This window comes from Sceloporus occidentalis, unplaced genomic scaffold (assembly GCF_023333645.1).
Source record: "Sceloporus occidentalis isolate IW3139 unplaced genomic scaffold, rSceOcc1.0.p SCAF_64, whole genome shotgun sequence".
Lineage (NCBI taxonomy): Eukaryota > Metazoa > Chordata > Lepidosauria > Squamata > Phrynosomatidae > Sceloporus > Sceloporus occidentalis.
In genome coordinates this window covers 3,375,650-3,391,747 of record NW_028317044.1, presented here as the reverse complement: position 1 = coordinate 3,391,747, position 16,098 = coordinate 3,375,650, and the positions used below count along the sequence as shown (strand labels likewise).

The window sequence follows — 16,098 nt, the reverse complement described above, 5'->3', positions numbered from 1 at the left end:
AATGGCAGCAATCTACTGTATTTTAGGGACGTTTCTTCTGTTTGCCGCTTCAATCTTTTGGAGATCGTAAAACTCTGGGAGTGCTATCCAAAAAAGTAACTTTTATGATCTTTAGTAAGGAATCAAATGACGGGTGGGTTTTTGAAAACATGTTTGGCACACAGGTGTGTTGTCAGGTGCATGAATTAAAAAACCCCTCGGTCTCTCTTACTTTCTTATCAAGGCCTTCATGTCTCTCAGCCACGAGGTCCGAGCCTTCAGCTGTGCCCCCAGTTGTTCAGCGTTGCCTCTCTTCGCTGCTGGAACAAAGATTAAGATGAGCGTCCCAGTGATCATGCCTAAAAGGGGAGAGACCTGGAAAAGATTGGAGAGCGAAGAACCCAGATATTAGTAGCAATAGTGATCGCAATAGCAACAGCAATGGCATTTAAATTTCTGTACCACTTATCTGTAAACTCAGCACTTACAATCTGTAAGCCAATGGCACCCAATAAATTGGGTATTCTTTTTACTGATCTATGGAAGGATGGAAGGCTGAGTCTGGACCATGTCCCTTACTTTAAGGCACCCCTTATAGGACTGGACCATGTCCCTTATTTTAAGGCACCCCTTATAAGACTGGACCATGTCCCTTACTTTAAGGCACCTCTTATAGGACTGGACCATGTCCCTTACTTTAAGGCACCTCTTATAAGACTAGACCATGTCCCTTACTTTAAGGCACCCCTTATAGGACTGGACCATGTCCCTTACTTTAAGGGACCCCTTATAGGACTGGACCATGTCCCTTACTTTAAGGGATGCCCCCTATTTCAGGATTGAAAAGCTTTTCCTTTCCCTGAACAAGATGCCAAATGAATAAATACAGTCGGCCCTTGAGATCCACAAATTCCTTATCCACAGACCCAACCATCCGCGGCTTGAAAATATGTATTTTAAAATTTAAATTTCAAAAAGCAAAAATGATTTTGTCATTTTATATATTTTACTCTGCCACTGTATTTAAGGGGACTGGAGCATCCATGGATTCTGGTATCCATGGCGGGCCCTGGAACCAATTCCCAATAGATGCCAAGGACTCACTGTCTCCTGTATTCATGAATGCGAACGATATATTAATTTTACCGAGAAACCCATGGCTAAGTGGACTGAAATACTTTCATTTGGTGTTCAGCTTGGGCACAAACTTGCTAACAGCTGCTTCCCGAGTGTGACTTGTGCATGCCACAAATTTTGTCTGTCCCTTTGTGTTATTTTCCCGGCAACGCTAGCGATGAGAGAAGTCAGAAAAGCATGGAGTTGCCCTTGCTCCATTGGCCAAAATCCCAGCAGGGTTAAAGGTCAGGAAACAGTTTCGCCATTTCTGTTTCCTGATGGCTGTTTTCCCGACCAGGTCATCTTTTGTGTCTGCTGTAAGCATTGTGTTTTGAGTCCCTTCAACACTTTTATCAAGGTCTCCCGGGGACAGAAAACAGAAGGAAACCAAACACTTCGGGGCAGAAAAAAATACATGTAAAAGGAGGCAAAGTGTCTCTCTTTCCACTCCAAAACAGGAAAATAATTTTGACTATTTTAACAACAGAAACGGGAATTATTAGTAACAGGGTTGATATAAGGCTGTTGCATTTGCTTTCCTGGCCGGAGAATGATCTACCATAAACTGGAAACAAAACAGAGCAAAACAAGGGCGAAAAGCAGTCAAGCATGCCAAGGAAGGTTTCTATCGTTTAATATCCAACCTTTCTCTTACTAACTTATATGTAGAGCCTGGATATATATTCACAGCATTCAAAAAGTCTGATAACTGATTTAATACAAAGACATTGGAACCTAAAGAAAAGGAGCCTGCAATGCATCAGCCAGCGGTTCCATGAATTATTTTCTTAAGGTAAATGTTTAAATTATCGGGGGACTATGGCCTAAACTCGATTGCTAGTCCCAGCCAGTGGAGATCTATGGGATTTACCTAAATGTTGGCTCTCAATTCAATACTAAATTCACGGAGTTTGATATTGCAATATATGGTTACGGCGACAAGACTGTTATATGCCCCAAAGAGGGGAAATGTTGCAATCCTATCAGTGGAAGACTGGATTGTGAAGATGCTTGACTTAGCAGAAATGGATCAATTAACCACTCTGTTAAGAGAAAAAGCAGTAAATGTGTTTCTGGAAGAGTGGGAACCTTTGCCATTTTTATAAAAGAGAAGTGAAATGATAACATTGGTCGGATTTGAGGATTAATTATTTGTGCTCCAAGTTACAAGTATCTTCCAGTTTGTTTGCAGGAAGAACAGGTTAATATGATATTCAAACCAAGGAGTTCCCACTTGTTCCCACATAATCCTGTCTGCAAAGCGGTGTCGATCTTTACACCTTTTTAATCGTTAAACATCTTAAACTGAAATAGAGGTTGTGCTACTCACCCGGAGGGCCCAATGCCAGTCGCCAGCCACTTGCTTGACACTCGAACCAGTGATGTATCCTAAACCGCTGGAAAACAAGACCAAAGCAAAGATTAATACAATAGCCAGTTAGAAGCAAATCAAATGCTACCTCATGGATTTACTAAAGCTCCTAATCTTGATTTCCCAATGGTTCTTGATCGGCCAATGCTAGTAGGTGCAAAAGTGCTAACAAAAACAAGGTTAAAAACAGCATGAGGAGTATAAGAAGGTGCATAAGGTGAGAGTAAGTGAGGAAGGGAAGAGTTAGTGAAGAAGGGGGGGAAATAAGAGATAAGTAAGGAATAAGGAGGGAATAGAAATGGGGTTGAAGAAGATGGAAACGGAGGAGGAGAGGTAAAAAGAAAGAGACGCTGACCATAGAACTGCACTGGAGGAGCTACAAAGGCCTAGTAGAGTATTCTCTCTAGGGATCTCTAGGTCTTTCAGTGCAACTCTGTGGTCAACGTCCGACAGACACTGACCATAGAACTGCGCCGGAGCAGCTACAAAGGCCTAGTGGAGTATTCTCTCTAGGAACCGCTAGGTCTTTCAGTGCAACTTTGAGTTCAAGTTGACCATAGAGTTGCACTGGAGGACCTAGATATTCCTGGAGAGAATGTATTTATCAAATCTATGAATAATCAATTCCGCAAATATCAAAGCCACAAATATGGAGGGATGAGTGTATATTCTCTGGGAAAAAGCTGGCCCTGTGTTGGTTTCACAATTCCCAGCATACGCATTTTCCTAAAAAGCAACTGCAATGCTTTCAAGCCTTTGTCTTGAGGCTGGATGTCCTGAGTCGGGGATAGCGTGTTTCCCCATCCCAGATGTTTTGCAAGCCAGATGATTACTGGAAAGGTCTTCCCCCTCCCTTCATTCCATGGAAACAAACACACCGCAGCCAGTTTCTCTGCAGGAAATGGCCTTGCTGGATGGAATTTGGAGTCCTGCATGCCCACCCTGTCTGCAACCTTGCCAAGCCTGGGGTCAGGCATTGTCAGGGCAGAGCATTCCTCATGGCCACAGAATGCACAAATGCACCCGGCTGATAAGGGAGGCAAAGCAATGGAGGAAGCGGCGAGCCAAAAGACAGGCACACTCGCTAAGCTTTCTTCGTTGGGTCATCGAAAACATTTGAAGGGATGTCACACTGAGGAGGGAGCAAGCTTGCTTTCTGCTGCTCCGGAGAATACGAGACAGAACAATGGATGCAAGCTCTTTGAAATCAGAAACTGTCAAAAAGTGGACCCAGTCTTTATGTTTAGTTTGCAGACACCTTCCAGCCTCCGGAAAATGTCAGTAATGGACCATGTATGGCTTGCGAATGGGTGCAAAAACCCATGGGTAGGCATGGAAAAATGACAATCGACCGAAAGAGTGGACTACGCATCAAATGTATGGGTTCTGGTTATAACTGAAAAGGGTTGAAAGAGAGGACCGTCAAAAAGCGGGCAGTCAAAACTCGGAAGCGCCTGCACAGCAATGTTGACCCAATTGGGTTCGTTTTTGGATTCCCACTTTTGGACCGCTAGGGATCCTGAGAGCTGTTGCCCAAAAATGAGTGTTGCCATGTTTTGATTTGCTTGCAAAATGCAGCCCCTGCCTTTTAATGGGAACTCCTTATACATGTACAGAGGCAGAATGATAGGAATACAGAAACTAGTTTATCCTGAGCCAGGCCAGAATAACGGTGCCCAAAGAACGCTACATTAAACCAATAAACGCATCAATTCAGGTCAATCCATTAACGATATATCAGGCAAACAGCAGGAACAATAAATATAGTTCTTGTATGCACCGTTTCTTCCAGGTAATGACTAACCTTCACCCATTACTGGAAAGATTGTGGCATTTTCTCGTTGGTGTTTCTTTGTATTGCACCATTTTCAAAATGCTGAAAAGGCAATGCATTATACCTAGGTTTGTATTTGTAATGCATTTGTATCTGTAATAATGCACAGATTTGTGTTTGTAATGCATTATTCCTCAATTCAAAAGCATTTTTCCAGAAATGGGTAGTTCTGGGTACCACAGATTAAGGAGGAAATTGATAACCTGGAATTTGTGCAGAGGACAGCAACCAAAATAGCGAAGGTCTGGAGACTAGGAATCCCTAAGGAATGGTTGATGGAACTGGGTATGTTTAGCCTGGCAAAAAGGGGACAGAAAAGTGGCAGGATTTTGTTGTTGTTGGGTGCTTTCGAGTCATTTCCGACTTACGAACCTATCATGCGGTTTTCTTGGCACGATTTGTCCAGAGAAGGTTTGCCATTGCCTTCCCCTGAGGCTGAGAGAGTGTGACTTGGCAATGTCACCCAATGGGTTTACATAGCTGAGCTGGGATTTGAACCCTGGTCTCCGGAGTCTTAGTCCAATGCTCAAACCACAGATAGCCATAAATATCTCAAGGATGGAGCAAGCTTTTTTTCTGCTGCTCCAGAGGGTAGGGCCCAAAACAGTGGATTCAAATTGCAAGACAGGATATTCAGGCTAAATATCAAGAGGACCTTTCCTAGCGGTCAGAGCTGTTCGACTGTAGAATGGATTCTTGTTCTTTGAAAGTGTTTAAATAGCCACCTGCCAATGCTGCTTTAGATGTGGATTTCTTATAACAACAGGAGGTTGAACCCATGAAACAAAACTTGTTAGCCTTCAAGGTGACACCAAACTCTTAGGCTGCATCGGCACTGCAGAAATAATCTGGTTCGACACCACTTTCACTGCCATGGTTCCATGCTATGGTGCCTTTGGTGCTACAACAAACGACACTTTCCAGAATTCCATAGCATGGAGCCATGGCAGTTAAAGTGGTGTCAAACCGGATTATTTCTGCAGTGCCGACTGCAGCCTTCGTTGTTTTTGCTGCAAAGGATTAATGGACCTACTCCTCTAGAACCTGGAAACAGCTTGATGGGAAAACCTGCCACAAATTTTCAAAGCAGAACATGAATGAACGGAAAACCCCAGATGTAATGTTCCATACCTGCCTAGAGGGATTGCAAAGTAGAAGACCGACAACATGAGCGTCCGGGTGTTTTTGGTGAAGAGATCTCCGATGATGGTGGGAGCAATGGTGGAGTAACTGGCCTCACCGATGCCGACCAAGCCTCGCGAGAGGACAAACAGCCAGAAATACTGGAAAAACAAAAGCGGGGGAAGCAACTGGTCAGTGTGGTGGTATTATTATTATTATTACAGTGGGGCCTTGGTTCCAGGACCCTCCTGTGGATACCAAAATCCGTGGATGCTCAAGTCCCATTCAATACAACGGCAGAGAAAAATGGTGTCCCTTACGTATAATGGTAAAATCAAGATTTGCTTTCTGGAATTTATATTTTTCTAAACTCCTTGCTTGAACCCGCGGGTAAGGAATCCACTTCAAACTCAAGAGTTTTCCTTCCCAATCTTTAGGACCATTAATTCTCAACACATTCTCAACAACAGCAATAGCAATCGCATTTCCATTCCTATACAACTTCATTATTGAACTAAGCACTAAGCAGTTTACAATCCGTAAGCCAATTGCCCCCAACAAGCTGGGTACCCATTTTACCGACCTATAAAAGGATGCAAGGCTGAGTCCACCTTGGAGCCCTCTGGGATCGAATTGACAACCGTGTGGCTGGCATTTAAACCACTGCGCCACTAGGGCTCCTGGACATATGTCCATTTTGTAACTCAGTCTGGGTGAAAATGGCTATTCTGAGCACTTTGACTAAGCACAAATCAGCTGCCACCTTTCCTCCTCTGGGTCCCAGCCGCTCCATTTCAATGCCGCCTTTGTGGAGAGCTGGAATGTCACCCAAAACCCTGTAATTACAAGTCTAATTCGATGCCTCCTGTCCTCCTTGTCATATCGGAGACAGATGTGTGCAAAGGCCAAGCCCTAAAGGGCAGGCCTATGACTCAGAGCCATCTCACGAACGTCAATGTTAAACATGGGAGATCTGATGATGCCCACAAAGGAGGGAAGCTCAAGCGGTCATTTTAATTGCTGCAAATTGAGTTCCAAGTAAAAAAAGGAGCCTGCAGTTGGCTAACTCTGCAGAGAGACACTGAAACAGCATTTTGCCCTTCTCAGGAGGCTCAGGCAAAAGCAAACTGCTGCAGACGATCCTAACCGTTGTTCCTCATTATTAACATTTGCCATCTTTAGTTTTTTGTGGGTTTTTCGGGTGATGTGGCCCTGTTCTGGAAGAGTTAATTCCTGATCTTTCGCCTGCATCTGTGGCTGGCATCTTCAGAGAATGCGGGCATGGAAGAGAGTTGGGTATATACCCAGGGTCACACATTATATATACATACCCCGCTCTCTTCCATGCCAGCATTCTCTGACAATGCCAGCCACAGATGCCAATGAAACGTCAGGAATAAACTCTTCTAGAACATGGCCACAGAGCCTGAAAAACCCACAAAAAAAACTATGGATGCCAGCCATGAAAGCCTTCGTCTTCACATTTTCCATCTTATCTACAATTTGATGCTGCTTGGCCACATGTAGCCCAGATTTCACCTGTGAAATGTTGCAGGGTATGAGGGGAAAGCAATGGCAAACCTCCCCTGAACAAATTTTGCCAAGAAAACCCCAAGATAGGGTAAGTCAGAAACAAGTGGAAGGCACACAGCACACACGCATGATGTTTAGTTAGGCCTAAATACTCTGAAGGTACCAGATCCTGTCTGATCTTGGAAGCTAAGCATGAACAGCCCTGGTTAGTACTTGGATGAGAGACCACCAACAAACACCAGGTACCGTAGGGTATATTTCAGAAGAAGCAACAGGCAAAACCACCACTGGGGATCCTTTGCCTAAGAAAGGCCTATGAAATTCATAATCCATACGTCGACAGGTGACTTGAAGGTGCACACACATGGTATATAAGTAGAACTTCCTTCTTCATTTGCTGACTTAGGTTCCCTTGGAACAGCAAGGATCAAATATGCTCCATCTTCCACAAAATCTCTGGTCCTGCAGATGTTTTGGACATCACTTCCCAGAATCCATGATTGTTGGTCAAGCTGGCTTGGGCTTCTCGGAGTTGAAGTCTCAAAAACATGAAGGGCCAAAGTGTGGGAACCACTGGCCTACATGAAAACTCTTCAAATATTGAAAGATCGATCTCAGGCCACCTCCTTTCCAGTAGATGAAGTCCCAAAACCTGAAGGACCAAAGTTTGGGAACCACTGGGTTACATGAAAGCCCTTCAAATACTGAAAGATGGATCTTAGGTCACCTCCTTTCCAGGAGATGAAGTCCCAAAACTTGAAGGACCAAAGTTTGGGAACCACTAGGCTACATGAAAGCCCTTCAAATATTGAAAGATGGATCTCAGGCCACCTCCTTTCCAGGAGATGAAGTCCCAAAACCTGAAGGACCAAAGTTTGGGAACCACTGGGTTACATGAAAGCCCTTCAAATACTGAAAGATGGATCTCAGGTCACCTCCTTTCCAGGAGATGAAGTCCCAAAACTTGAAGGACCAAAGTTTGGGAACCACTAGGCTACATGAAAGCCCTTCAAATACTGAAAGATAGATCTCAGGTCACCTCCTTTCCAGGAGATGAAGTCCCAAAACTTGAAGGACCAAAGTTTGGGAACCACTGGGCTACAGGAAAGTCCTTCAAATATTGAAAGATGGATCTCAGGTCACCTCCTTTCCAGGAGATGAAGTCCCAGAACTTGAAGGACCAAAGTTTGGGAACCACTGGCCTACATGAAAGCCCTTCAAATATTGAAAATTGGCTCTCAGGTTACCTCTTAGCCATCTCCCTTCCAGGAGAAAGGTCCATACCTCAACCTTGCAACTCTTCTTCACAGGACATGTCCTCCTTCTCAAGGCTGAAAACATGGCAAACAGAAGGTTCCAGGTAAGTTTTGCAGGTCTGGCTTTTGTGGTTCCCCAAGAAGAACCCAAAATCCTGACAAGCACATTCTGCTGATGGACAAAAAATTGCACCTAAACTCTAGAAACCCCCAGGATATTTATTCTCTATTTAACTGCTATCCTTCCACCTATCTCAAAATGATCCAAAATGGGTGTGTGTGGCCCACAAAGGTCTGGGGAGTCCAAAATGGGGTGGAGGTGCATCAGCTGCTCCTTCTGTAACTGCCCAGTTTGAGTTAATGCATATGGTCTAACTAACCCAATATGGACCAGTTTCATCTGTCGCAAAGAGCCTGGGGTTCCTGCTCCTTCCATTCCCTTGGCATGTTTTGACTTTGCTACAAATCCGCTTAGCCTTTCTCTTGTGACCCACAGTAGACAATTAGTCATCATCACAGTCAGTTTATTTATACACCGCATTTCTCCGAAATACAGGGCTTAAAATGGCTCAGCGGAAAGAAAAAAATGCCTCAAAAACAACTGAAATGCAACATGAGCACAATAGCCGCCGTGGATTACAATAATCATAATAAAAATCCATACCGGTACAACGTAATGTTGGCAGTTATGACAGTTAATATGCAGGCAAACAAATAAATACGCAGTGTGTGGCAGTTGTTTCATGTTGCACCAAACTTGCTGGGATGTTTATTTTGTTAAAATTCAATGTTTAGAGTGGCTTCTTAGAGCCGAACAGGTGTCAGTTGTGCGAATAGGACTGCCAATTGTGAAATTTAGCTACAAGAAACAGTCTCTATGGTTTGGATACATATATACAGTCAGCCCACCATATCCACAGATTTGACATCCACAGATTCAACCATCCATGGCTTGAAAATAGGAGAAATTCCAAAATGCTCTCCATTTTGAGCATGATTAAGATGCGCATTGGGTGACAGCACCTTTGCTGTTCCCTTTCCAGAAATGCATCTACTTGGTAGCCTGTCCTTGGTCTCATTCCCACTACGTTTTAAACCGGTTTGCAAATCGGTTTGAAGTGGTTTAAATGACCCTGGTTCTCACTTGAACCGAATCGCTGAACCAATTCGGAGAGGCGGGCCATGCGCTAGACCCATTTGACCTTTTTTAACGCTGATTTTTCCCGTGTCTTTTTGGATAAACCGAGTCCGCACAAGTGCAAATCAGATGTGGATCGGAATCGATTTAAATTTGCCCATCGGCCAGCTGGAGTCAGTCCATTTTGAATTGATTCATTCATCAATTTGAACCACAAGTGAGTTATTTGATTTTATTTTGCAGCAAGAAAATGTGATCGGGGCAAATATAGTGTGAAACACACTCCACTGCCGAACCGATCCATCGATTCACACTCCGCTGCCGAAACCGATCCATCGATTCGGGTCGCAAAGCAATTTATTTGTAAGTGGGAATGCGGCCCTTGTTGCAAATAGGGGGATAGGATGGATCCTTCTGAGGTTCTCTTTTCCTAAAAGAAGCAACAGCAGACAAGACTCACACCCAGAGCTTGTTTGTGTCTGTTGCTCGGAGGAGAAAAGGACAGCAAATGTAGTGTTAGGCAATGAGCTGCTTGAGGATACAATGCAAATGCTGAATGGTGCACTCCTTTGGAGCACTCCTTGATTTCAGCACATTGGACAAATAAAAGGAATGAATTAAATATTGGTCAAGAATTCATTACAGTTTGAAGTCTGTGTCTTGTTCAGAGTTCTGTAAGTACATTGCAAGCCAACGAGGCATTTTAAGGAAGATAAATTCACCAGACAAATATGGGTGAGTACATATTAAAATACAATATATGTGGAATAGCTGTGCATAAGCCGTACAAAATTAATTCATATTTATATGAGTGTTTTCAGATTTTATTTTGTATGTTTTACTTGAACGTCCTACATTTTGCGGCGCCTCGTCCTTTGCAGTTGTGACGTTTGGTCACCTTGGTCGCTCTTGAAAGCGGCGCCTGCAACATTTAAGTTCTGGCAGGTCCTACCAAATTGGTGGGGCTTCAGAGGAAACATGGTGAGCGGACTATATGTCTGCCATCTGAAGACCAGCCAATCCAAGTATGGAGAGGAAGGTTAGCCAGAAGGTTGGCCACCAGGCGACAAACTGGCGACAGCAACAACGCATGCAATGACAGAGCAAAAGAGTTGCCATCTGCATCACTGGAGGCACCACAGCCGTTAGTGTCACAATCCCAGGTCTTCAAGGCATCTATAACCAGGATATATAGAACCAGTATGTAGAGAGATCTTGCAGCACCTTTGAGACTAACTGAAAGAAAGAAGTTGGCAGCATGAACTTTCCTAGATTGAAGTCTACTTCCTCAGATGCATTCGGTGGAGTGAAAACCAGGGTTATATACAAAACATCCAGGGGTAGCCATGTTGGCTATATAACAAATCCAGTAACATCAAAAACACACCAGACATTGATACCTTTATGGGCCAACCAAAATGCTCAATTTTCCCTGATGCAAAAGCATGAAGCCTCCTTGAGAAATTCACTGGCCTCTGCCTAACAAAGGGGCCTGTGGCCTCACAAGGATGGAGACGTATTGGATTGCAAAGGAAGCACCTTTTTTGTATTGCAAATGGATGTTAAATTAGTTCTTTGTGGGTTTTTCAGGCTCTGTGGCCATGTTCTAGAAGAGTTTATTCCCGACGTTTCGCCAGCATCTGTGGCTGGCATCTTCAGAGAATGCTGGCATGGAAGAGAGTTGGTAATTGTATACTCGTCTCTACCCAGGGTCACACAGTATGTGTATACACACACACACACACACACATATATATATATGCCCACACACATCACTTTCTTCCATGCCAGCATTCTCTGAAGATGCCAGCCACAGATGCTGGCGAAACGTCAGGAATAAACTCTTCTAGAGCATGGCCACATAGCCCCAAAACCCCACAAAAAACTATGGATGCCGGCCATGAAAGCCCTCGACTCCACCTTGGTTGTTAAATTTCCTGGACTTTGCGAGGTAGGAGGAAGTGCCAGCTTGCAAGAGATACCCCTCTGTACCATCTGAACTGAGAACAAAAACCACAAAATGCATGCCTAGGACTAACACCTTCCATTCCCCCCCCCCCTCAGTTTGGTTTGTAACACTTTGTCCAATGAAGAAGCCAGTGGAACTTCGAAAGCTTGCAACATGTATATTCTGCATTTTGGTTGGCCAATAAAGGTATCAATGTTTGGTGGATTTTGGATGTTATTGGTTGGGATATATAGAAGTAACGCTCGGAACCTTTTTGGAGCACTATGATTCCATTAACTGCCATGGTTCCATCCTATGGCATCCTGGGATTTACAGTTTAGAGATGGGTACTTCAAATTCTCTGCTTAACCAGACTGCAAATTCCAGGAATGTGGCAGTCTCCCTGTAGGAAGAGGCGGGATATAAATACATGATGATGATGATGTTGATGATTAAAGTGTAAACATCATGCAGCGTGAAAAGGACTTTGGTAGGGGATGAAAAGAATATTCAGAAATTAGTAAAAACATGTGTTTTGAGCATTGAGAAACTTTGACGGGAAAAGTCCTGGACTGATGAGAATCTTCACAGTTCAAGACTTACTCTGCGCAAAATTCACATCTTGGTTTTACGCACAGAAAGCAGCATTTTGTGCGCGGTAAACTGTATTTCAACACAGAAATATTAAGTCCCATGCAGAAAATTCTCTTTTCTGATCAGAAAGTGCTACATCCAACTTGGGCAGCATGCACTTCATAATGAAAAACATAGGAATCCGAACAAAACTGAGCTTATAGTACTGTACTTTATAAAATACTCCTGTCTCCAACAAAACGCTGTTCTCCCCGGGTTTCGTTTTGCAAGAAAATAAAAACACATCTACATGGCGAAAGAGGAGCTGAGATTTTATATTCCCGGAGCAGAGCATGAATGATTTTTCTTCCTACAAAAAGGAGGAATCGATTATAAAAACCCTTCAAGGGGATACTTGGCGGTAGGAGTTCTAATGCGCAGAAATCCCTGCGTTGGGAGATATTAAAATTCAGTTGAATTTCAATTAAACTCTGTTCCCACAAACAACTTTGCTCATTGTACGTCGCATTAGAAGATCTCGGTGTGGTTTAGTGCTCATACCGTAGCAAAGGACTGTAAGGGTCACATTAAATGCTAAAAAGGAATTCCAGTGGCTACCAGCCTCTCTTCTCATCCATAAAGTGGGACCTCTTTACAGAAATGTGCCTCAGCACATAAACTGCAAACTAGGCTCATGTTTACCTGCCGGTCGCTGACCAAAGCAAAAGGATTTTGGAACGCAAGATACAAAAGTAAGAGAGAATCAGCATTGAAGCACTGTTGCAAAGTGTCTGCATAATGCCTGTTTTGACCCTGGGGGTCAGGTTTTTTAGCGCACCGATGCGAAACATCTCACTCACGCATTCAGCATTTGTCATTCACACTTGCACATCTCTGCAAGTTCGGTTGCTCCCGCGTGTCTGCGCTCGAATAAAGATGGAGGCGACGATGCAAACGCACCTGAACATGTTCGAGGCATGCTGTGTTTTACCCTGGGTCTATTTGCATCCATTATTCATACTACCGATGATGCAGATCTTTCTGAAATACTCGGGGGGGAAACCCCAATATCGATTATCTCGGATTAAGTGTTGTTGTTTTTTGGCAGCCCACCCAAAGTTACTGTATATACTCATGTGTAAGTCTAGAAACAGGTTAAAAAATTGACCCAAAAAACCTGAGTCGACCTATCCATGGGTCAATGTAAGTACTGTATTTTAACGCATGTGTATGTATATATGTGCATATATGTATTATGTGAAAGGCAAGAGTTTAATCTGCCCTGGAAGCACTGATCTCCTTCTACTCTCTAGCCATCCAGTCTTTAGTATGTGCACAAAGTTATGTCTGCTGGAATTTTGTAAGTGCTTTGGCATTGTTTTCCTTTACTTCGTCCTTTACATCCTTCATTACATGTCCCTATGTTTTACCCTCGACTTATCCAGGGGTCATATCAAAATCCAGAATTTTGGCCCCATAGATATCCCCGATAGATATTTAAATACGAATGGATTTGCACACTGGCAGCAGAGCATCAATGTGGGGGCCTGATCAACATCTGCTCCCATAGGGAGTTCTGGAGGTCAGGCGCATCCACCAAGAAGATCCTTGTCTCATGTTTCCACCAATGTGCACAAGTGTTGGCGGGGTAAAAAGAAGGACTGACCCAACGGTAGCAACAGCGGTCATAAATAATGGAAAGCAGCATTAATATGCATGGCACTAAAGCAAGCAACAGCAGAAGGTAATCCTGAGTGGCAGTTCCAGTCGTGTATGAAACATCTCCTCTGCTTCTTCCGGTGGGTTGTGGCAGTGATATATCTGTTGAGTTTGAAGTATGGAAGGGGGGATAAGGTATGCTATCCTGCTCTCCTGTGCTAGAAACCTAACCTTGATCCTGAAAGCTAAGAAAGAAAACTAGACAGACCAGCTATAAACCTTATAGACATAGCGGATACTCCTATGGGACATTATTGCATTCAAAAGGTCCCAGGCACGATCCTAATTTGAATGCTAGGTTTGCATTCAAAAGGTCCTAGGCATGATCCCTGCAAAAGGTCTAGGCATGATCCCTGCCAGTCAGTGCAGACCGCACTGAACTAAATACATCAGTAATCTGACTCTGGATACGGTGGCTCCCTATGTTTCTAACTTTGCCTTAAACATTGCTTCTGGGTTCCAGAAGACTTTAAAGATGATGTTGAAAAAAAACAGATTTGCACTATTAAGGCTAATCGATTGGGAGCCAACAGAACGTTGTCAGGGAGGAATGCAAAAAGACACTCTCTGCAGCCAAAAAAGAAAGACCATCCTGCAATGGATGACAGATGAAACCCTTGAAGCAGTTGAGGAGAGACAAGAAGCAAAGGTTAAAAGGGACAGAGATACAGGCAGAACGCAGAATGAAACTCTTCGGCAACTTGTGCGCAGGGTCATGGGGAAATATTATTGTATAATAATCAGCGTAGAGAAATAGAAGGCAACAAGAAACGAGAAGGAACAAGGGACCTCTTCCGAAGGATCCGAGAAATCAAAGGGAACTTAAACTAAGAGGGGAGATGCTCTATGACCAGCAGGGAAAAACATTACATGACCAAGTCCAGATACATTAAAACACTATATAAAAGAGATGAAAAGATGTGGATCCCTTCAAGGAAGAACGGTTTGGAGATGAATCTACAGTTTTAGAAAGTGAAGTGGAAGCTAACAACTAACCAAAACTGGGTTTAAGTCCATCTTTGCATCGCTCCCTTGAAAGAAGCCAAGAAAGGCTAATCATTCTGAAACCAATTTTAGGTCAGTGACATCTTTCTGGAGTCCGAGTTCTATTTATTCACAGTGCTGGTCAGTTTATTAATGCAACAACATTTTTTATTTGTGTGTGTGTGTGTGTATTATAGGTACGTGCAAGAAAGCGTAAGAAAAAAACCCACCCAGTACTCTTATACACACCCTGTTCATTCATATCCCAGTGGTCCAGCCAGCCAAGCAAGTAATCTATACTTTTAATAGCCCTAAATATGTCCCTGCTCCTCCTGCTCAGCTTCTACATTGCTTAACAAAAAAAGAGAATTATGCTACTGTTCTCCAGGACAGAGCCTCAGCCACTGATAAAGCCCTAATCTGCTGAAGTATGTCTAAAGCCCAGAGGCAGCGGCCTTGCCGTCTCGGAAAAAAGAAAGCACATGATCCTTAAATCCTGGGTCATGGCGCATTAGAAGCAGCATGTGACGGAGGTGGCCGAAGCTGCAAGGAGCCCCCCGCTCCGTCCGGGGAGAGCGGGGAGATTCCTGGTTTTGTGCTTCCATAGATCCAGACCTTAAGCTTCGCTTCTTTGGCTCCTTGCGTGTCATCCCTGACAGAGAGACATGCAGCCTGTTTAAAGACCTCCAAAGAAGGAAACTCCACCAAACACCAAGGGAGTGTGTTCCATTGTCAAACAGATCCTAAAGTTGAGGTGCAATCTCTTCTCTTGCATCCACTGCACCATACCCTATTCTCTGGAGCATCAGAAAACAAGCTTGCTTCATCCTCAATGTGACACCCCTTCAAATGTGTAAACAGGGCCATCATATCACCTCTTAACCTTCTCTTCTCCAGGCTAAACATACCCAGCTCCCTAAGGCATTCCTCATAGGGCATGGTTTCTAGAACCTTCACCATTTTAGTCACCCTCCTTTGGATACGCTCCAGTTTCTCCACATCCTTTTTGAATTGCGGTGCCCAAAACTGGACACAATATTCCAGGTGGGGTCTGACCAAAGCAAAATAAAGTGGCACTATTACTTCTCTTGATCTAGACACTATACTTCTTTTGATGCAGCCTAAAATCGCATTGGCCTTTTTAGCTGCCGCATCACAGGTTGGGGAAAATCTAGGGCAAGGGTATGGAATGGAGCATCTTCGGAAAGAGATTGGCTGGCTGAACAGAGACACCCCAGACTGAAATTTTTGGTTGCGGGTCCCACTTGTATCACCCTAATCATGAGAAAATTTAACTTCTTGCATGACAATAATATTATTATTAGTAGTAGTAGTATTTTTATCCTGCTCCTCTGTGCAACGCAACCGGGGCGGCTTACAACATTAAAACATACAATCCATATCCCACAAACCCACCCCCTGAGTATAATTCTGGGACTTATAGTCCAGAAAAGTGTCTTTTCTGAGTTCTGATCAATATGACTCCAATATATGATCAATATAAGAATACATATTGACCCTGAA

At 43.6% G+C, this 16,098-nt stretch overlaps 1 protein-coding gene across 2 annotated transcripts in view; it reads right to left on the bottom strand.

Annotated features, from left to right (window-relative positions):
* LOC149287132 (sphingosine-1-phosphate transporter SPNS2-like) overlaps positions 1 to 16,098 on the bottom strand; it is a 101,857-nt gene that overhangs the window by 24,757 nt on the left and 61,002 nt on the right. For both annotated transcript variants that reach the window (XM_089493529.1, XM_089493530.1), the window contains exons 4-6: positions 5,433 to 5,584; positions 2,426 to 2,492; positions 212 to 354 (exon numbers count right to left, since the gene is read on the bottom strand). In XM_089493529.1, the coding sequence (XP_089349655.1) occupies positions 212 to 354; positions 2,426 to 2,492; positions 5,433 to 5,584 (362 nt within the window). The remainder of the gene's footprint in view (positions 1 to 211; positions 355 to 2,425; positions 2,493 to 5,432; positions 5,585 to 16,098) is intronic.